The sequence below is a fragment of the Salvelinus sp. IW2-2015 genome, linkage group LG26 (genome assembly GCF_002910315.2).
Source record: "Salvelinus sp. IW2-2015 linkage group LG26, ASM291031v2, whole genome shotgun sequence".
NCBI classification, from domain to species: domain Eukaryota; kingdom Metazoa; phylum Chordata; class Actinopteri; order Salmoniformes; family Salmonidae; genus Salvelinus; species Salvelinus sp. IW2-2015.
In genome coordinates, this window is record NC_036866.1 from 27949249 (window position 1) to 27970781 (window position 21533).

The 21533-nt window shown below is 43.9% G+C and overlaps 2 protein-coding genes across 2 annotated transcripts; one reads left to right on the top strand and one right to left on the bottom strand.

Annotated features, from left to right (window-relative positions):
- Positions 1 to 201: 201 nt before the first annotated feature.
- Positions 202 to 17336, bottom strand: LOC111952332 (inosine-5'-monophosphate dehydrogenase 1b). The gene is made up of 17 exons (XM_070435234.1): positions 16877 to 17336; positions 14984 to 16400; positions 13931 to 14029; positions 13046 to 13094; positions 7956 to 8057; positions 7654 to 7728; positions 7255 to 7461; positions 7001 to 7088; positions 6667 to 6866; positions 6501 to 6591; positions 6291 to 6386; positions 6032 to 6175; positions 5749 to 5893; positions 5499 to 5642; positions 5308 to 5391; positions 3251 to 3267; positions 202 to 3030 (listed from the first exon to the last, which is right to left on the bottom strand). The coding sequence occupies exons 2-17, from the start codon at positions 15223 to 15225 to the stop codon at positions 2930 to 2932; spliced, it is 1884 nt and encodes a 627-aa protein (XP_070291335.1). The 5' UTR covers positions 15226 to 16400; positions 16877 to 17336; the 3' UTR covers positions 202 to 2929.
- Positions 17337 to 18706: 1370 nt separating this feature from the next.
- On the top strand, positions 18707 to 20626 carry LOC111953054 (glycine cleavage system H protein, mitochondrial). Its single transcript, XM_023972141.2, has 5 exons — positions 18707 to 18915; positions 19011 to 19090; positions 19245 to 19308; positions 19435 to 19566; positions 19721 to 20626. Exons 1-5 carry the CDS (start codon positions 18720 to 18722, stop codon positions 19816 to 19818), a joined length of 570 nt encoding a protein of 189 aa, XP_023827909.2. The 5' UTR covers positions 18707 to 18719; the 3' UTR covers positions 19819 to 20626.
- Positions 20627 to 21533: the final 907 nt, after the last annotated feature.

A 21533-nucleotide genomic window follows, 5' to 3' on the forward strand; every position in this document is an offset into this window, starting at 1 on the left:
ATTGCAGTGGTGTAAAGTACTTAAGTAAAAATCTTTAAAGTACTACTTAAGTAGTTTTTTTTATATATCTGTACTTTACTATTTATATTTTTGACAACTTTTACTCCATACATTTTCCCTCACACCCAAAAGAACCCCATACATTTACATGTTTAGCAGGACAGGAAAATTGTCTAATTCACGCTCTTATCAAGAGAACATCCCTGGTCATCCCTACTGTCTCTGCTCTGGCAGACTCACGAAACACAAATGCTTCATTTGTAATCATGTCTCACGTCTGTTGAACTGTGCTCCTGGCAATCCGTAAATTAAAAAAGAAACAAGAAAATCGTGTCGTCTGGTTTGCTTAATATAAGAAATGTTTAATGATTTATACTTTTGATACTTAAGTACATTTCAAACCAAATACTTTTAGACTTTTACTCATGTAGTATTTTACTGGGTGACTTTCACTTGACTCATTTTCTTTTAAAAGGTATCTTTACTTTTACTCAAGTATGAAAATTGGGTACTTTTTCCACCACTGATTGGACATGATTTGGAAAGGAACATACATCTCAATATAAAAGGTCCCACAGTTGACAGTGCATGTCAAAGCCATGAGGTCGAAATAATTGTTCGTAGAGCTTTGAGACACGATTGTGTCGAGGCACAGATCTGGGGAAGGCTACCCAAAAAAATCTGCAGCATTGAAGGTCCCCAAGAACACAGTGGACTCCATAATTCTTAAAATTGAAGAAATTTGGAAACACCAAGACTCTTCCAAGCAATTGGCGGAGAAGGGCCTTGGTCAGGGAGGTGACTCATCATTTGAGTCAATTGGAGGTGTACCTGTGGATGTATTTCAAGGCCTACCTTCAAACTCAGTGCCTCTTTGCTTGACATCATAGGAAAATCAAACAAAATCAGCCAAGACCTCAGAAGAAAAAAAATTGCAGACCTCCACAAGTGGTTCACCCTTGGGAGCAATTTCTAAACGCCTGAAGGTACCACGCTCATCTGTACAAACAATAGTACACAAGTATAAACACTATAGGACCACGCAGCCGTCATACCACTCAGGACGGAGACGCGTTCAGTCTCCTAGAGATGAACGTACTTTGGTGCGAAAAGTGAAAATCAATTCCAGAACAACAGCTAAGGACCTTGTGAAGATGCTGGAGGAAACAGGTACAAAAGTATCTATATCCACAGTAAAACAAGTCCTATATTGACATAACCTGAAAGGCAGCTCAGCAAGGAAGAAGCCACTGCTCCAAAACCGCCATAAAAAAGCCAGACTACGGTTTGCAACTGCACATGGGGACAAATATCGTACTTTTTGGAGAAATGTCCTCTGGTCTGATGAAACAAAAATAGAACTGTTTGGCCATAATGACCATCGTTATGTTTGGAGGAAAAAGGGGGTCGCTTGAAAGCCGAAGAACACCATCCCAACCGTGAAGAACGGGGGTGTCAGTATCATGTTGTGGGGGTGCTTTGAGGCAGGAGGGACTGGTGCACTTCACAAAATAGATGGCATCATGAGGGAGGAAAATGATGTGGATATATTGAAGCAACATCTCAAGACATCAGTCAGGAAGTTAAAGCTTGATCGCAAATGGGTCTTACAAATGGACAATGACCCCAAGAATACTTCCAAAGTTGTGGCAAAATGGCTTAAGGACAACAAAGTCAAGGTATTGGAGTGGCCATCACAAAGCCCTGACCTCAATCCTATAGAAAATGTGTGGGCAGAACTGATAAAGTGTGTGCGAGCAATAAGGCCTACAAACCTGACTCAGTTACACCAGCTCTGTCAGGAGGAATGGACCAAAATTCACCCAACTTATTGTGGGAAGCTACCCGAAATGTTTGACCCAAGTTAGACAATTTAAAGGCAATGCTACCAAATACTAATTGAGTGTACGTAAACTTCTGACCCACTGGGAATGTGATGAAAGAAATAAAAGCTGAAATAAATAATTATCTTTACTATCATTATGACATTTCACTTACTTAAAATAAGGTGGTGATCCTAACTGACCTAAGACAGGGAATTTTTACTAGGATTAAATATCAGGAATTGTGAAAAACTGAGTTTAAATGTATTTGGCTAAGGTGTATGTAAACTTCCGACTTCAACTGTATGTACATTTGCACAAAATATTGATGGGGGGGAAAAAAACWATTTAACCAATTTTAGAATAAGGCTGTAACGTAACAAAATGTGGAGAAAGTGAATACTTTCCGAATGCACTCAAATCCATCATATCATATTATTAACACCACAGACTAGGCCAAAGTCACTGTACAATCATCCTGTYATCAGAAAACACATACATCCCAAATCTTAGTGAACTTCACACAAAAACTAAATTGTGGTTCTCTTTCTTTTTTTTTCAAACTGATGAGAATCCAGTGAAAACCAGATCCCAGCACTATCCACAGTATAGACTCCATGTGCAGTCTTAAGGCGCTGTGGTTATCCCTGATTGAAGGCTGACGCCTACCGTAGCTTTGGTTCTCTCTACAGTAGAGCCACACTAACAGACCTTTAGGCTATTCCATATGGCCATCAACACTACTATACATTCAAATACATCCGAGACATAGGATCATGATCAACCAAAACTGGTATAAAGAGTTCCAGGKTACGTAAAGTAGTACACAGTATTCACAGTTCTACATGCGCTACATACCTTATACAGCCTGATGGCTCTGTGCCATGACCCAGGTACATGTGACCATTGAACGTTAGTCCCTAGTCCCTGTAGGTTATGTCATAACATCAATCAAGTCAGAGGTGACTTTATGGTCCCTCAAAAGCATCTTACACAACACAGAGAAAGAGAGAGATAGTGGGTGGGAGGAGAAGAGAGGAGTCAGCGGTCTTATGTATAGCCAAAAGGTTATGTGATGGTTGAATTGAGTAGTGGTTGTAGGTAGGTCACATGTATCTGTTGTGCCTGGTGGCTGCTGGTGGGGGTACGCTGGGAGCTGCTCGTGTGCTTCTTCCCGCTCCTCCCTCAGTATAGCCGCTTCTCATAACTACAGGAGGACAACACACAGACAACAATCAGGAATGCAAGTCAAGTCTCATTGAAACTCATATTAGACTAGATATACTAGATTGAGGGTTTTATCAAGTTGTTAGGGCTTAAAAAAGTACTTGTCTGTACTTCTAACCCTGAGTTTTCCTGAAAACAAAAATATAACAAAGAGAAAATTGCAGTAGGAAAAGTTGTGAGCACAGGGAGAATGTACTTACATGGCACAAAAGAATATCTACGATGAGAGCATGAGTAAGAGAAAGAGAGAGAAGACATTTTGACTTAACTTCCTTCACTACTACTGTTATACTCAGGGGTAGGCAATTACAGTGCATTGGGAAAGTATTCAGACCCTGACTTTTTCCACATTACAGCCTTACTCTAAAATCGATTAAATTCTACAATCTACACACAATACCCCATAATGACAAAGCAAAAACAGGTTTTTAGAATTTTTTTAAATGTATAAAAAACATTTAACGGAAATATGACATTTACATAAGTATTCAGCTGCTTTACTCAGTACTTTGTCGAAACAACTTTGGCAGCGATTACAGCCTTGAGTCTTCTTGGGTATGACACTACAAGCTTGGCACACCTGTACTTGGGGAGTTTCTCCCATTCTTCTCTACAGATCCTCTCAACCTCCATCAGGTTGGATGGGGAGCGTCGCTGCACAGCTATTTCCAGGTCTCTCCAGAGATGGCTCTGGCTGGGCCACTCAAGGACACTCGTGCTTTGTCTTGGCTGTGTGCTTAGGGTCGTTGTCCTATTGGAAGTTGCACCTTCACCCTAGTCTTAGGTCCTGAGTGCTCTGGAGCAGATTTTCAGCAAGCATCTCTACTTTGCTCCGTTCATCTTTCTCTCGATCCTGACTAGTCTCCCATTTCCTGCCGCTGAAAAAAAAAACACAGCATGATGCTGCCACCACCATGCTTCACCGTAGGGATGTTGCCAGGTTTCTTTAAAGACGTGACACTTGGCATTCAGGCCAAAGAGTTTAATCTTGGTTTCATCAGTCCAGAGAATCTTGTTTCTCATGGTCTGAGTGTCTTTAGGTGCTTTTTGGCAAACGCCAAGCGGGCTGTCATGTGCCGTTTACTGATGTGTGGCTTCTGTCTGGCCACTCTATCATAAAGGCCTGATTGGTGGAGTGCTGCAGAGATGGGAGAAATATCCAGAAGGACAACCATCTCCACAGAGGAACTCTGGAGCTCTGTCAGAGTGACCATCAGGTCACCTCCCTGACCAAGGCCCTTCTCCCCCGATTGTTCAGTTCGGCCGGGCAGCCAGCTCTAGGAAGAGTCTTCGTGGTTCCAAAATTCTTCCATTTAAGAATGATGGAGGCGACTGTGTTCTTGGGGACCTTCAATGCTGCAGACAATTTTTGGTACCCTTCCCCAGATCTGTGCCTCGACACAATTTTGTCTCGGAGCTCTACGGACAATTGCTTCGACGTCATGGCTTGGTTTTTGCTCTGACATGCACTGTCAAATGTGGGACCTTGGTGTGTGCATTTCGAAATCATCTCCAATTTATTGAATTTACCACAGGTGGACTCCAATCAAGTTGTAGAAACATCTCAATGATCAATGGAAACAGGATGCACCTGAGCTCAATTTCAAGTCTCATAGCAAAGGGTCTGATTACTTATTTACATAAGGTATTTCTGTTTTACATTTTTAATACATTTGCAAAAATGTCTAAAAGCCTGTTTTCACTTTGTCATTATGGGGTATTTTGTGTAGATTGATGAGGAACATTTTGTATTTAATACACTTTAGTATAAGGCTGTAATGTGATACAATTTGGAAACAGGGAAGAGGTTCGAATACTTTCCGAATGCACTGTATATCCGCAAATGGCCAGTGTGGCTGCAGGATTCTGCCCCAGCTAAAGCAGTTACAATTCTAGCACAATAAATCAACCAATCATAGTCAAAACGTAATTACTTGCATCTGCTGTTACTGCTTTGGCTGGAGCGAAAGCCTGCACCCACAATGGACCTCGTATGGTAAGACTGCCAATCCCCGGTTTAAGTAGCAACTCCTAAACAACATGTAGTCAAGGAGATACGGACGCCACTGGTGAGAACAAACACACACACACACACTACCACCCAGAGCAGAGTTAAAGGACACATCGGACATAGGCACAGAACATGAGACAAAAGGACAGGTTAGTCCATCACAGAGGAGAGGAGCACAAGATCTATAAGGAATTCCAGAGGAAAGGATGTGTAAGCGATACCAGAGGCAGGCAGGGACAGACTTACGAGTGCAGCCCGTGTACTCCCCCCTCAACCTGAGCTGACATGGTCCTCTTCTCAAACTTCAACTCCCCAGAGTACATCATGGACCTGGAATAACATACAACAATACATCACAAAAAAATGGAACAGAGAGACACAGATTATATCAAAGAAGTGGAATACAATAACACAGTCTAACATCTGTTCAGACTTACCGCAGTATGCAGAGGCTCTTAGCTCCGATGTCTTGGCAGCCATGTTGTATGCCAGCAATGAGATAGGGGGCAAACTTATGGATGGAGCCTTTATCCTGGACCGACCCTGACACACCCTGAGCCACCTTCACCTTGTCCCCCTCACTGTCGAGACACACACACATATCCCCCTCACTGTGGAGTTACACACATCTCTCTCCTTAGCCCTATTACTGAAAATAAACAAAACAATCTGTCTCCCTCTCTCTACCTGAAGTAGCGTTTCTGGCTGCTGCTGTTCTTCTCCATCGCGTCAAGGGAGCCCATCCCGCGATACTTCTTTAGTCGCACGCCGTCTGAGAAGAAATACTCCCCCGGGGCCTCCGTGGTAGCCGCGAGCAATGACCCCATCATCACTGAGGGCACAGAGGTCAGGGGTCAGAAGTGAAAGGTAAAAGGTAAAAGTCTGACCATCAATAGTAGCCTATGATGTGGATTTTCCTGTTTATGGAAAAAGGTTAAATATGCTGGGTGGGTTCAACACACACACACACCTGTGGATGCCCCGAGAGCGAGAGCTTTGACCACATGTCCAACGGTCTGGATGCCTCCGTCTGCGATGACAGGCACACCGAAACGCCTGGCATACTCTGCCACCTTGTACACTGATGTACCCTGGGGACGCCCACATGCCATCACTGGCACACAGCACAAAGCAACATGTCAGCAATTAGCAAATAGTTTGTCTTTTTAACTAAACAGTCAAACATTCACTCTCCTCCCTCCCTCCCCATTTGCTGTTCCTCTCCGTACCTTCCTGGGTGATACAGATGGAGCCACAGCCCATCCCCACCCTCAGAGCATCCACACCCGCATCTATCAGATTCTTAGCCTGTGCTGCAGTCACCACTACAGAGAATGAAAAGAGAGGATGGGGAGAAAGAGAGAGAGACAGAGTGAAAATGCAAGAGAGATTAACGTGAAAGAGGCATTGCTAGAGAAGGTAGAGGAGAGCAGACTCACCGTTTCCTCCCACCACCTGCAGTTCAGGGTATTTCTGTTTGATGTAGTTGATCATGTTGATCTGATAGACAGAGTTCCCCTGGGAGGAGTCCTACATGGTAAACAGACAGGGGTTAGAGGAGTAGAACGCAAAAATACATTAACCCAACTCCTTCCCCAGACCCACCAGCACCACCATGTCGACACCAGCCTGCATCAGCAGGTCCAGTCTGTACTTGTCCTCCTCTCTGGTTCCAATGGCAGCACCACACAACAGCTGCTTCCTGGAGTCTTTAGAGGCCAGAGGGTTGTCTCTGTTCTTCTTCAGGTCTGTCCTCGCTATGATGGCCACCAGCTCATCACTGTCATTCACTATGGGCAGCTTACCTAAGAAAGACAGAGGACACAAAAGGAGAAGATCTCTAAAAAAAAAATCATTTACCAAACAAAGATAGATATTTGATCATGTCCTGTCTGAGTAAAGTATCTCTACAGAACATTGTGTTACTACCATATGGTACCTTTCTTGCTGCGCTGCAGGATATCGTTGGCTTCTTTCAGTGTTACACCAGCTGGTGCAACCACTAAATCTTCCCTCTTTGTCATGGCCTGCAAGAATCAACCATACATGTAAACCTCACAGGAATAGTATTCAATACGACAAGAGTCACTCAGTTAACAATATATGTGTTGACAATTGTAATGACTGTATGTCCAAACAAACATGTCATACAAACATGTCAAGCACAAACACACCGACCCCACAAACACACACCTCTTCCAGGGGTCTGTCATGGTCTTTCTCGGAAAGGAAGTCGATGTCTCGGGAAGTGACGATACCCACCAGCTTGCTTCCCATCTTTCCCGTCTCTGTGACGGGGATGCCAGAGAAGCCGTGGCGGACCTTGGCTTCGAACACGTCTCCCACCGTGTGGTGAGGACTCATTACCACCGGGTCTGTGATGAAACCCTGCTCAAATTTCTGACCACAAATAAATAATTTAAGAAACATTATTCAGCAAATGTACCAGGAGGTTTGAGTGTATTCACATACTGTTACATTGTCACAATGTAATTTGACATGAGACTTTATACTGTTGATGTAGTGGTATATCAATATATTTGTAAATTAATATATATCTGTAGGTTGTCCAACCGCTAGCCTCCATCTTACCTTGACCAAGCGGACCTCGTTGGCTTGGAACTCTGGAGTACAGTTATGGTGCATGATCCCGATCCCGCCCATGAGCTACGACACACAGTGCACTGACCAATCAGGGTTAGCCAAACAAGATGTTTGCCCAATGAGACTTCAATATATCAGAGTCCAGGTATTATCACACATTTTTTKGGGGGGAAATACATAAAAACCCACAACCAAAAATACCACTAGTATATGACGTTTTGTGACAGATTTGTGGCCTTGTCTTATTGGTGTTGGCTGGATGAGAAGGTGAGGAGTAGCTCTATACTCACAGCCATAGCGATGGCCATGGAGGACTCAGTGACTGTATCCATGGGAGACGAAATTAGAGGAGTCTTCAGGGTGATCTTCCTGGTCAGAGCTGAAGTCAGGTCCTGGGAACAGGAAGTAGACAACGTCACACTAATATCACATTACAGGGATGTAAAAAATACGTAACTACAAAAATAATAGCACCCTGCCAACCAAATATCTGTGACTCAGGCAAGACCAATCAGAACATGCAATACCTCATTGCCATTAGGTGGCACCATGGACATGAGCTGTCCCTGTTAAGTCCTGATTATACAGTCATATACCACAGGGGATATACCCTTCTGGCAGTAAAGAACAAACAAGCTAAAAACACCAGCACCTGTAGCCTACTAAAGCAATTACACAGGACATGACTCTGACTCGCAGCCATGAGGGACTGGTGTTGCTGTTCTCATCAGTGTTAATCAAATTCTATTGGTCGAGAACACATATTTTGCAGATGTTATTGCAAGTGTAGAGAACAGAGCAGTACAAAACAATACACATATTAGAACGAGCAATGTCAGAGTCCGGAATGTAAGTATATATGCATATGATGGTGTGTATAAACAGTATGGACAGTATATGAATAGAAAAGGTGTGTACAGCAGTAGTTATATAGATTGAGCCTTCATTAGAATACAGTATATACATATGAATTGGGTAAAACAGTATGTAGATCTTATTAAAAAGTGACTGGGCAGAGGCCAGCTAGTGGTGACTATTTAACAGTGGCCTGGAGATAGAAACAGTTTTTCAGTCTCTCTGTCCCAGCTTTGATGCACCTGTACCGTCTCTGCCTTCTAGATGGTAGCGGGGTGAACATGCCATGGCTCTGGTGGCTGAGGTACTTGATGATCCTCTTGGCCTTCCTGTGACACCGGGTGCTGTAGATGTCCTAAAGCGGTGGTTCCCAAACTTTTTATAGTCCCGTACCCCTTCAAACATTCAACCTCCAGCTGCATACCCCCTCTAGCACCAGGACCAGTGCACTCTCAAATGTTGTTTTTTGCCATCATTGTAAGCCTGCATATATATATTAAATATGAGAATGAGTTTGTCACAAACCGGCTCGTGGGAATTGACAAAGAGCTCTTATAGGACCAGGGCACAAATAATAATATAATAATCAATAATTTTGCTCTTTATTTAGCCATCTTACATATAAAACTTTATTTGTTCATCGAAAATTGTGAATAACTCACAGGTTAATGAGAAGGGTGTGCTTGAAAGGATGCACATAACTCTGCAATGTTGGGTTGTATTGGAAAGAGTCTCAGTCTTAAATCATTTTCAACACACAGTCTGTGCCTGTATTTAGTTTTCATGCTACTGAGGGCCGAGAATCCACTCTCACATAGGTACGGGGTTGCAAAGGGCATCAGTGTCTTAACAGCGCGATTTGCCAAGGCAGGATACTCTGAGCGCAGCCCAATCCAGAAATCTGGCAGTAGCTTCTGACTAAATTCAATTTCCACAGAAGCGCTTGTTGCAATTTCGATGAGGCTCGCATTCAGATATCGGTAAGTGGACTGGAGGCAGGGCATGAAAGGTATAACTAATCCAGTTGTTTGTGTCATCCGTTTCGGGAAAGTACCTGCGTAATTGCGCACCAAACTCACTCAGGTGCTTCGCTATATCACATGACATTGTCCGTAAGCTTGAGTTCATTTGCACACAAAAAAATCATAYAATGATGGAAAGACCTGTGTGTTGTCCTTGTTAATACAGACAGAAGAGCTCCAACTTGTTAATCATTGCACATTGAATAGCATATTGAATATAGTTGCGGAGAGTCCCTGTAATCCTAGATTCAGATCATTCAGGCGAGAAAAAAAACATCACCCAGATAGGCCAGTCGTGTGAGAAACTCATCATCATGCAAGGGGTCAGACAAGTGAAAATTATGGTCAATAAAGAACTTTAAGCTCGTCTCTCAATTAAAAAAAAAAAATTGTCAATACTTTGCCCCTTGATAACCAGCGCACTTCTGAATGTTGTAAAAGCTTAACATGGTCGCTGCCCATATCATTGCATAGTGCAGAAAATAAATGAGAGTTCAGGGGCCTTGCTTTAACAAAGTTAACCATTTTCACCGTAGTGTCCAAAACATCTTTCAAGCTGTCAGGCATTCCTTTGGCAGCAAGAGCCTCTCGGTGGATGCTGCAGTGTACCCAAGTGGCGTCGGGAACAACTGCTTGCATGCTCGTTACCACTCCACTATGTCTCCCTGTCATGGCTTTTGCGCCATCAGTACAGATACCAACACATCTTGACTACCAAAGTTCAATTGATGTCACAAAGCTATCCAGTACTTAAAAAAATATCCTCTTAATTGACCCCCCATAAATGTCTTCCTTAATTGACCCTCATAAATTTAACGAACATATACCAGGAGCTGTGCCAGGCCCGCCACGTCTGTTGACTCATCCAGCTGTAACGCATAGATTTCACTGGCTTGTATGCGAAGCAGTAATTGTTTTTCAAAACATCTCCTGCCATGTCACTGATGCGTTATGAGACAGTGTTGTTTGATGAAGGAATTGTCTGTATAGTTTTTTGGGCCTTTCCCCCAGCATTGTCCCAGCCATATCCGTGGCAGCAGGAAGAATTAAGTCCTCTACAGTAGTATGGGGCTTGCCTGTCCTAGCCACTCGGTAGCTCACCATATAAAATGCTTTCTTATTAATGGTATCTGTTGCTTTTATTCATGTCTTACTACTCAAATTCTTAATTCTCGCTCAAAAAACTCCCGCGGCTTGTTTTTCAAATTGGCATGTTTTGTTTCTAAATGTCTGTGCAAGAGTTAAGGTTTCATCGAGTTGTGAGATACTTTTGCACATATAACACACTGTGGCTGAGGAAAGGCACTACTCCCAATATAAGTGAACCTCAAAATCAATGTAGTTCTCATCATATTTGCGCCTCTTCGATGGTCCAACGTCCCTGTCTGTTGTTCGGTGTTTTCCCGGGTAAGGAGGCAGTAGCTCTTTGGCTGCATCAGATTCACAACTGTCAGTGTCCATGCTAGCTGGGCTAACAACAAATGTAGAATTACTGATGCTAGCATTGGATGTGCTCGTGGAAGCAGAACAACTTGTGTCGTCGACAGGTGCAGGTGTAGTACTGCTGGTAGTAGCAGTACTACCAGTAGAGCTGGTATGTGTCTCTATGGACGCGGGCCTTACTTTTTTTTAACCATTTATCATTTTTCGAGTGAACGGAATGAGCAGCAGCTACGTTTGGCTGTATATGGACCGTTAGTGGAATCCCCGCGAGAGAGTAACGGTTAATGTGATTGGATGTTAATTATTTGACTAGGCATTCATTTTAGGCAGTGAAACGAGGCTACTCAGGTGAGAAAAAAAACGAAATAAATAAATAAATGTTAATCACCCTGACAACATTGTGCGTACCCCTGGGGAATACCTGTCCTAGAGGGCAGGCAGTGTACCCCCGGTGTGCCGTTGGGCTGACCGCATCACTGTCTGGAGAGCCATGCGGTTGCGGACGGTGCAGTTGCCGTACCACACGGTGATACAGTCTGACAGGATGCTCTCAGTGGTGCATCTAGAAGTTTGTGAGGGTCTTAGAGGCCAAGACTAATTCCTTCAGCTTCCTGAGGTTGAAAAGGCACTGTTGCACCTTTTTCACCACACTGTTAGTGTGGATGGATCATTTCAGGTTGTCAGTTGTGCACACCAAGGAACTTTAATCTTTTCACCCTTTCCACTGCGGCCCCGTCGATGTGGATGGGGGCGTGCTCCCTCTGTGGTCTTCTGAAATCCAAGATCAGCTCCTTCATTTTGTTGAAGTTGAGGGAGAGGTTATTTCCTGGCACCACTCCGCCAGGGTCCTCACCTCCTCCCTGTAGGCTGTAATCAGGCTACTACTGTTGTGTCGTCTGCAAACTTGATGACTGAGTTAGAGACGGCCGTGGCCACGCAGTCATGGGTGAACAGGGAGTACAGGAGGGGGCTGAGCACCCACTCTTGTGGGGCCCTCGTGTTGAGGATCTGTGTAGCGGACGTGTTGTTGCCTACCATCACCACTTGGGGTCGGCCTGTCAGGAAGTCCAGGACCCAGTTGCACAGGGTGGGGTTTCTGACATAGGGCCCCGAGCTTAATGATGAGCTAAGAGGGCACTATGGTGTTGAAGGCTGAGCTGTAGTCAATGAACAGTATTCTTACATAGGTATTCCTCTTGTCCTGATTGGGTAGGGCAGTGTGAAGTGCGATGGTGATTGCGTCATCAGTGGATCTGTTGAGGCAGTATGCAGAAACAATTTGGACATCTTGAAGCAAGTGGGGACAACAGACTGGGATAAGGAGAGATTGAACACGTCCATAAACACCCCAGCCAGCAGATCTGCACATGCTCTAAGGTCGCGGCTAGTGATGATGTCTGGGCAGGCAGCCTTGTGAGGGTTAACACACTTAAATGTCTAAATCATGTCGGCCACGGAGAACGAGAGCTTACAGTCCTCGTGAGCGACGGCACTGTGTTATCCTTGATTGTGTTAAACCTGTCCGGGAGCAAGGCGTCGGTGTCCGCAACGTGGCTTGTTTTCCCTTTATAATCCGTGATTGTCTGGAGTCTCTACAAAATAGAATTGCAACTCCACTTTACCTCTGTACCGACATTTTGTCTGTTTGATTTCCTTACAGATGGAATAGCTGGAGTGTTTGTACTCGTCCATGTTCCCAGTTACCTCAGCGTGGTAAAATGTGGTGGTTCGCGCTTTCAGTTTTGCACGAATGCTGCCATCGATCCACAGTGTGTGTGTGTTTTGCCCTGGGCATGTTTGCACAGGCACAGAAGCTGAGAATCCCTTTGAGGTTTCAACTGAGAGAAACACTCAGCAACCTCCAGTCCTCAGAGAGGCAGAGGACCACATGAGAGAAGTTGCTGCACACACACGACTTCTATGTACTTCTGGTTATGATATCATATGTATTTGTATGTTCCAGACAACAGCAATGGAGTTGACTAAAGCTGTAGCATGGCTATGATATTGTATATGTAACTTCTGTTGTTATTAGCAATGAAAAGGTCAAACAAACTCACCACTTCATCAGAGTTAAAGTCTATGAAACCAGGAAGAATCAGGAAATCACTGTAGAAAGAGAGAGGAGGGAGAGAGAGAGAAAACATTGTAAGGTCAGACACAAGTCCTTTTGCCAAACAGTAAGAAAACTGATTGGTGAACTCTCCTCACCCCTTGCCTCCCATCACCAGTCCCCTGAACCCTAACCCCTGGCCAGCACAGCATCACATCCCTACACACTTAACCACTCTGCATATCACACATACACCCTCACACAGTGTGTATTAGAGATAAAGCCTCTTTATAATACTCCCACTGTACTGGATGTGACAATTTGATTGTCTCTCTGTGTAAACCTCCATCAGGGCTGATAACACAAGCCTAATGTGCTCATTCTAATTTTAAAGTAAGGATGCATAATGATCCTTATTCTACTGGTCTGGTCTCACCATATCATCTCAGCAGTCAGTGAGTGTTTGTTTTTACTCTCGGGGCAGCAACATGGCGTCTGGCTCTGAAGTTTGCCAAATTATATTTATGGTAATAATACTAGTATCTTACCACAACAGTCAACCTGACGGCAGGGTCTTATTCATGCGTTTCAGAGCTCTCTGAGTTATCGGGAACTGTGAACACATCTGTTATACTTCCGTAGTTGCCACATAAGTAAACAATTCAGCAATCAGCAACATGGACGGCACAGCGAGCAGCGCTCACCAACAACGTGGTTTCAGCACCGCTGTCATAGATAGCGCCACGCACCTGTTGAGGGTGTGGCTACAGGCTGAAGGCCTCTTCATTGACTCCCTCTTTCATAACTTTAAATTGCACAATTATAGCAATTTCAATCAATATCATTGGAAATGCTGCTCTCTAACTCTGGTAGAATGTATACAAAATATTACTTGTATGTGAGTCCGTCCCCGATAGAGAAGAGCTGCTGAGCTGTGAGTCCATCTTCAGGCACGTACCCTGTCCCTCCACTGATCAGGTAGTCAGCCATGCTGAAACACACACACTTACATTCCTTCTTCTTTCCCATATATTGTACATAGGCATAACCCTGTTGACCATAAGAGGCGAAGAGCTTCTAGAATCTAGACTCTAATGCAGGATTTGTAGTTTTCACTCTGCAGATTAAACATATAGACACATTTAATTATGTAATCCCCCATTATACCGTATCTCCATGTTTCATCTTCATGGCTGTTTGTGAAAATTCAAAGAGCACCTGGGTAGAATACATGATCGTAAGTAAACTACATTTTTTGTTGTTGTTGCTCAACAGTTTATCCACCTTTGCGTAAAAATGCATTGAAAGTATAGGGAGCGTTACTTTTTTCACTGTGACCAGCGGCAAGAGTTTACCCACCTATTTTTCTTTTAACCACATCACTGATGGTCGTAAAACCATGTAATGGAGAGCTGGCTGTAACCTACCGTTTCTTGTTTTTACGTGATACAAGGGAATACACTGTATGTAGTTGTCTTTCTTCAGCACCTTATGATTATGGATGGATGTAGGACAACATCACAAGTTTACCTTCAGTGTGGTTGTTTACCTCTTGATTACATAAATACGTTGGCTCTGTAGTCTGAATATGTTGGTCAACCTACAGACTCTATAACCCTGTCAATGGAAACTCAGTCTGTGTGATGGTCATGCAGCAGGTAAGAGGCTTTAGTTACATCACTGTCTCCTGGGTAGCAGCTAACTGGGATTTATAAAGCTCACTGACCACCTCAATGAAAAAGCCTTGACTGGCAGATTAATATTTTGGCAGTTACTGTAGTTCATGTGGATGAAAGCCAGTAATTCACTAGGCTAGTGGCTTCTGGGACCCTGTCAGGGCTTCATTCCTGACTGATTGTTAGGGCAATTGGAGGTTAGCTGATTATGACTGGTACAGTATAGCCGCTTTGTTTCTCACCTGTGTGTGTGTGTGTGTCTGACTCACCTCTCAGGTTCATATCCGGCTTGGATGCGTGTGGCGCTGTATCTCTGTGCGGCCGTCTCGTGGCCGTGAGGGTTGGTGTGTGTGTAGGCTCCATGGGGGTTGGCGTTGGGGTGTGTGTGCTCCCCTTCGAGGGGCAAGAGGCGCGGCCTAGCGGGCTCGGTATCACCAACGATACGACGGTAGTCGATTTGGTAGGTGTCACGCTCACCTTCACCAAACCGGTCGTAGCCTTGACCCTCCATCCCAGAGAAATCCAGAGGAAACCGAAGCCTCTCGCACACTTACGGCCTCACTCACGTCTCAAATGCACATTCAATGACTAACAACTACAATGAGTCACACACCTGACATGTCTCACACACACACACCTGTACATCAAATGCCACAAGAAAAGTCTTCCCCAGAGTGTGTGTTCTTTCTCTAACACACTGCTGACACAGAGTGGTCTGTGTCACACTCGTTATAAGAAATACCCACAGACACACACTCTCACAGCTGTGTCTTATCTCTTATGACGATATCAGTAGGACAAATTGAAATCATCCGGTCTGTGTCTTTAGGGTATTCTCCTGTCTTCTAGCCTCTCTGCAGATACAGTGCATGGGAGTTGAGGCCTGAGAATGGAAACCCTGATGTTCCTGAGAGAATGAAAGTTCCCTCTCTCTCTCAGTCAGACAGACGAGGGAAGGGTGGGTCACGTTGCAGGCTCAGAAGGCCTTTGAGGAGGAGCCGGTTTTAGAGAGCCGAGCTGAAGTCCCAGGTCCTGGGTGAGGCTGAGTGAGTGTCACCTAGATGTCCCCTGGATGTTCCCCGGTCTCAGGCAGTGAGGTGAGCCCCAACAAGGAGCGAGGAGAGGATGCTGTGAGGGTAGAGCACCCCCCCTGAGTCCTGGAGAGCCCTGGGAGCTGAGCTAGTGGAAGTGTGAGAGATAGAGAGCAGTTTGTTTGAGACTACCAGACTCTTTTTCCTCCACTCTCCTCTCCTGTCTTGTCTTAGCTCTGTTTGTGACTGTAGCAGACGTCAGTCCTACAAAGAGGATTGGAGGAATTAAAGCAGGAGGGGGCAACTAGGTGGAGTGGAGGGAGGAGAGAGGGAGTGAGAGTGGAGTGATAGAGGGGGCGGAGGGAACCGGTTGGTGGTGGCGGGATGACACACTTTCCCTTCCCAGTATCGCCATGGTGAGGGGAGTGTGTGTTACCAGTCTCTGACAGCTTTGTGTAGGCAGGTTAGCTAAACTAAACTCTGTGCTGCTCTGAACCCATTGACTGGGCGGAGGGTGACTGGGTTGCTAGGGACGCTCTTAGGAACATCATCTGCAGATGACTGCTTGTGACAATTACTGAGGGATTGGACCAAAAAAGCCTCTTCAATACTCACTTACAGTCTCTCTCTCTTGTATACTCTCTTTCTGTATGCCCTGTAGGGGAGAGTGGGGTAAATTGAGCCAAAAGGGTACATTTAGGAAACCATAAACAAAATTAATAATTTGACCAAATATTTAGGAAAAGGTCATAATTTCATCAGTTGGGACCTCTATTAGCTTCAATATGAGGCCCTAAACCTAGCATGAAAGTGCATCCTTATAGCTGTGTGGGCTAATATAGTCCAAATGTTTGCCTTTGGGTAAGTTGAGCAAATTGAAGTGTTTTCTTCCCAAGGGTAACACAAGGCATTATGGCTGGGATATGAGGTAACATCAGGGCCTGGCCTATGTTCCAAAAAAAGTTTTTTGTTTTTTTAGGTGTTAAGCCTGTCACACCGGTGTTAAAAGATGGTTAAAATTATTAAAAGACAAAAACATTATAGTGTTTGGGAAATAAAGATAGACATTGTTTTAAAAAGGTAGTGTTAATATTTCATTCAGTACAGAAATGTGTAGGCGGCTTAACTTACCCTATAGTTCTTGAAACCCCTATGCGGCATTCTGCTTTCTCGCTTCAGGTCTCGGCTGTTAGCTTCGACCACGACTGCCTCATGTGAACTACAATCCTGACGCTGTGTTTTAACGTTTAGAAACATAAACAATCATCGCTTGCGATGCAGCTTTTGAAACATATGGCCCGTATCTTTCATCCGGAGAATTAATCCTTCAAATAAAAAAGATACACTTACTGTAGCAGTTTTTGCACAGATCCATACAGCTATGGGTGCCTCCATCTAAGGAAACTACACTTCCCAAGTTACGCTTACACACAGGTGTTCAGAGCATGCTAGTTAGGTAATTAGCACAGGTGGTCTTCTGTTTTCCATAAACAAGCACTGTAACATGGAGATATGGCTGTTTTGAAACACTAACCCTATCAAGGTTTGTATCAATTTAACCTTATTTTCTTTAATGCTGATATGTAAGATAAGGTGCTTCCAAAATGGCACTGCAAGCGATACATGTTAATATTCATACAGAGCGTCAGGGATCTCAACAAAACTCCCCCCTATAGTAGATGTCTTCATCCAATGACTAACATTGTATGTCTAGTAGAGCCCCACAGTGGAGGTATGATAATACCCATAAAACCTAGAAGTCAAACAGGGAAATGGTTCCAATTTTTTTTCCACCATTCAATTTTCCATAGGGGATTATAGAAACACTAAAAATAAGGGCTGTGTTTCATGTAGGCTTACCCTGGCATGATGTTTTTATAACCATATAAGTCTCTATCGGACAAGGTAACTTTTATCAATATATTTGGCTCTATTTACTCTTAGATTTGAAAATGCTAATTAGCATCAAAGTAAACATCCAAAACTACAAATCCCTGCAAGCTCCTGTAAGTCATTTCTAGCTGACACGTTTGCTAACAGGTATTGTGTCCATATAAACTTGCACAAGAAAGTTTACACAATTGTCCATTTAAAGAAATGTAGCCAATTTATTCACTACTACATTTAGTTAGTTAATACAGAGATTCTTACCTTTGCCTCGATTCGGCAGTCTCGTCCAGATTATCATGGCATTTGTAGCTCTATTAGCAGCTCTATCATGGCATTTGTAGCTCTATTAGTCTTTCATTTGGGGGGGGGTGTTAAATACCAGCGAATATATTGATAAAAGTCACCTTGTCCTAGAGAGATTTACACAGTTATCAAAATGTCACACCAGGGTAAGCCTACATCCAAAATCCCCTATGGGAAAAACAATTGGAACCATTTTACTGTTTGACCACTGGGTTTTATGGGTATTATGACTCATACTGTGGTAGTCTATGTAATGGAACTGAGAGTCACGATAAGGGCTAAACTTACCCTGTCCCTTGTCTCAACTTACCCCATACCCGGCGCAAGTTGTGCCAAGAGACCACTTTTTTTGGGACAAGCTATGTTTTCAAATCTGTTGTTTACATGGATTTTGATTATCTTCAGGGATACACAACATTGTGAAATATATGTAGATATCTTTGTTAGTAAGAATACTATATTTCCATTGACGAAGTGATGCTGAATGTAAAAATTGGCTTGGCTTACCCCACGATCACCTATTTACGCTACAATATTTGTATGTGACCAATAACATTTTATTTGGTAGCCTGAAGCCTCTCTATTCGAATCAACAACTTTGTATTTTCTATTCGCATTGTCCATATTGGGGAAAAAATATGAATATGTTATTCTCTGGATGTATGCCTATCTGTATTCCACATGTCAAAAATGCATGTTTTACATAACACAAGGCTATTTGTAACTCTAACGTTCCATAACGTTGTGCCTGCTGAACGCGCCCCTAGTGGCGTCTGAGGTGATGACGTCTAAAAAAGGCGACAGTCACCGCAGTCGTCAAAACGCGACGACAATGGCTACATGTGTGATGCTACGTTGCTTGTCTTCCAACTTTACCTCTGCCTTGCTCTATCGTTTGGCACAGCTACCTCCCTCTCGGCAGGTATCCAGGGCATACTTACTACGGACTTTGTCCACTACCACCCGACTCTCATCAGGTAACGCTAGTTAAGCGTGTAGATATAACTGTTTTTCGGTTTGTGTTTAAGTTTGTGTACTCGAACTAATTTTACTTTTATCCTGAATTCCACAGCGCTTAAATTCACAGACAAACACGAATGGATACGAGTAGAGGGAGAGGTAGGAACGGTTGGCATCAGCAAATTTGCTCAGGTGGGTTGTTCTCACGAGCGTATGCTCCCACTAGTTCGTATGAGCCGCATTGGGACCTGTGGTCTTAACTACCCAGTGTTAGCGTGTGTTGTGGCACACGGATCATGAAGTGACACATTTAGTTAATTTCTCATTATCTAAATCTGTCACGCAGGAGGCTCTAGGAGATGTGGTGTACTGTGGACTACCAGAGGTTGGCACACAGCTGGCACAGACTGGTAAGGAGCAATTACTTCCATACAGACTTGTGAGGAGAGTAACGTGACCGCTGGTCCTCTAGGGTTATACTAGTCACCCTTCCTCAAGACCTGTTCATGACCTGACCTATCGCTGTCCTTTTTTAGATGAGTTTGGAGCATTGGAGAGTGTGAAGGCAGCTAGTGAGTTGTACTCTCCTCTAACCGGGGAAGTCACAGAGGTCAACACACTCCTTGCAGACAACCCCGGCCTTGTCAACAAGTCCTGCTACAAAGACGGTGAGCATACATACACACTCTACACCTGCAGACATGCATGCATACTCTAGTCTACACGTGCCCACAGATCAGTGATTATTTTAAGGAAAGACAGAATATTCAAACAGGGCCTATGTCTAGGCTAACCTCTGACCTGTAACCCCTGCTGGGACAGGTTGGCTGATGAAGATGACCATTGCCAACCCTAATGAGTTGGATGCTCTGATGGATGAGAAGGCTTATGAGAGATACATCAGATCCATAGAGGACTAGCACCGCCTAGCCCCAACCCTTATCACCCCCTCACCTGCCTGTCAATCACTAGTAGAGGAAGTGCACCAGTTGTGCCATGACACTACACCGGGGAACCAACAGAGATGCCAGAGAGACTGCAGAGCTCATCTGTATTGACCTGCCAGTGTTATTGTGCTCTGAATGTTAGGAGTCTTTATTGTACTGGTAATGACTGACTTAATGGAGATGCTGAGGACAAGTGTCTTACACCTGTGACATGTACAGTATGTGGATGAGTGATACTGTACTCCTGATGATGAGTCCTGATGCAGCCTATGGAAGAATCTCAAGTCTTTTCCTTGATTTCTTGTGTCTGCTCTCTGCCTCCTTAATAAAACAAATCAGAGGGTTTCACTCTGTTTTGAAGAATTGAGGAAAAGGCTTTTAAGATTCATCCTCAATATCTCCTTGGCGCTCATGCCTGCCCCAAGCACAGGGTATGAGGAACTTAAGATTGTGAATACTACTAGGAAAAATTGTCCTCAGAATTTCACTCTATCAAATACAGCTGTCTGGATCAGTCCGTGTGATAAGGGAGTAGAGGGAAGGGACGAACAATAAAGCACTTTGAATCTAGTGCAGGCTGGTTTCTACTGTATGTTGCGCCTCTGCATGTACTGGCACTATCGAGAGGAGACTTAAAAATAAAACGTACACTTGTGTGTTTACTCTGAATGTGTTAGTACTGTATGTTTTCAACTTTAACCCCCCTTCAGCCTCCATTACAGAATGTTATTATAAATGGCTTTGGTAAATGACCCATTTAAATAAATTCATGTAAACAGCAGTTTGTTCCTGTTACAGCATAACCCATAATGTGGTTCCTGACGTTGCAGCATGATTGCATGACCTGGAACATGCACCCATTTTGAAACAGTTTTTTAACTACCAAGGTAGTCTTGCCTTTTCTCATTTGGTAAAAATCCATCCTCCACCTTCTGTGACCTGGGCCTTTTCTCAATTAGATTTGCTTAACTCCTGCGTCCTCTCCTCCGTCCTCGTTCGTCTCCTTTATAAAAAAAAAAAAAGTTTGAGGTAATCGAGGAGAGGCGTCTGTGGACAAATGTGCTTGTATGAAATGAGAAGCTTCTCCACTCGCACGCCATCAGGCAAATTGTTTACAGAAGTGGATCCCAAAATGTGTAAAGTGATAAGAGTTGTGCAAGACATTTATAGATAAAAGGATAAGTAGCATATTGTTTTTAAATGTGTGCATGCTTTCCTCCTCCGACAATACAATACAATATCCGATTTAAAGGGGGACTGGCAGATATCAAAACTCTCCGAGGTAGGATACACTTGTGCTTCCTCACCAACAGGCGGCTATCGAGGCGGGAAGGACAGTCTTCCAACTGACTTTTTGCCAAATGTGAAAAGGCCACTAAAACTGAGAAGATGTCAGTTTGTTAGTTGGCGATTGGAAGTGTCCTCCCCTCCTCGATAGTCACCTTTCATCCTCACTAAGTTAGTGAATAAAACAGCTTTAGCAAACTCCACCAACCCTGATGTCCTAGCCATGTCTGAATCCTGGCTTAGGAAGGCCACCAAAAATTCTGACATTTCCACCCCCAACTACAACATTTTCTTCCAAGATAGAACTTCCAAAGGGGGTGGAGTTGCAATCTACTGCAGAGAGACTGCAGAGTTCTATCATGCTATCCAGGTCTGTGCCCAAGCAGTTCGAGCTTCTACTT

Coding starts and splice junctions, on each gene's coding strand:
- LOC111952332 (XM_070435234.1), bottom strand. CDS start 15,225: ATGGAGGGTCAAGGCTACGACCGGTTTGGTGAAGGTGAGCGTGACACC. Junction 5,643..5,748: donor AGCCAGAAACGCTACTTCAG/GTAGAGAGAGGG, acceptor GTGTCTCGACAG/TGAGGGGGACAAGGTGAAGG. Junction 5,392..5,498: donor AAGAGCCTCTGCATACTGCG/GTAAGTCTGAAC, acceptor ATGTTATTCCAG/GTCCATGATGTACTCTGGGG.
- LOC111953054 (XM_023972141.2), top strand. CDS start 18,720: ATGACGTCTAAAAAAGGCGACAGTCACCGCAGTCGTCAAAACGCGACG. Junction 19,091..19,244: donor GCATCAGCAAATTTGCTCAG/GTGGGTTGTTCT, acceptor TCTGTCACGCAG/GAGGCTCTAGGAGATGTGGT. Junction 19,567..19,720: donor CAAGTCCTGCTACAAAGACG/GTGAGCATACAT, acceptor CTGCTGGGACAG/GTTGGCTGATGAAGATGACC.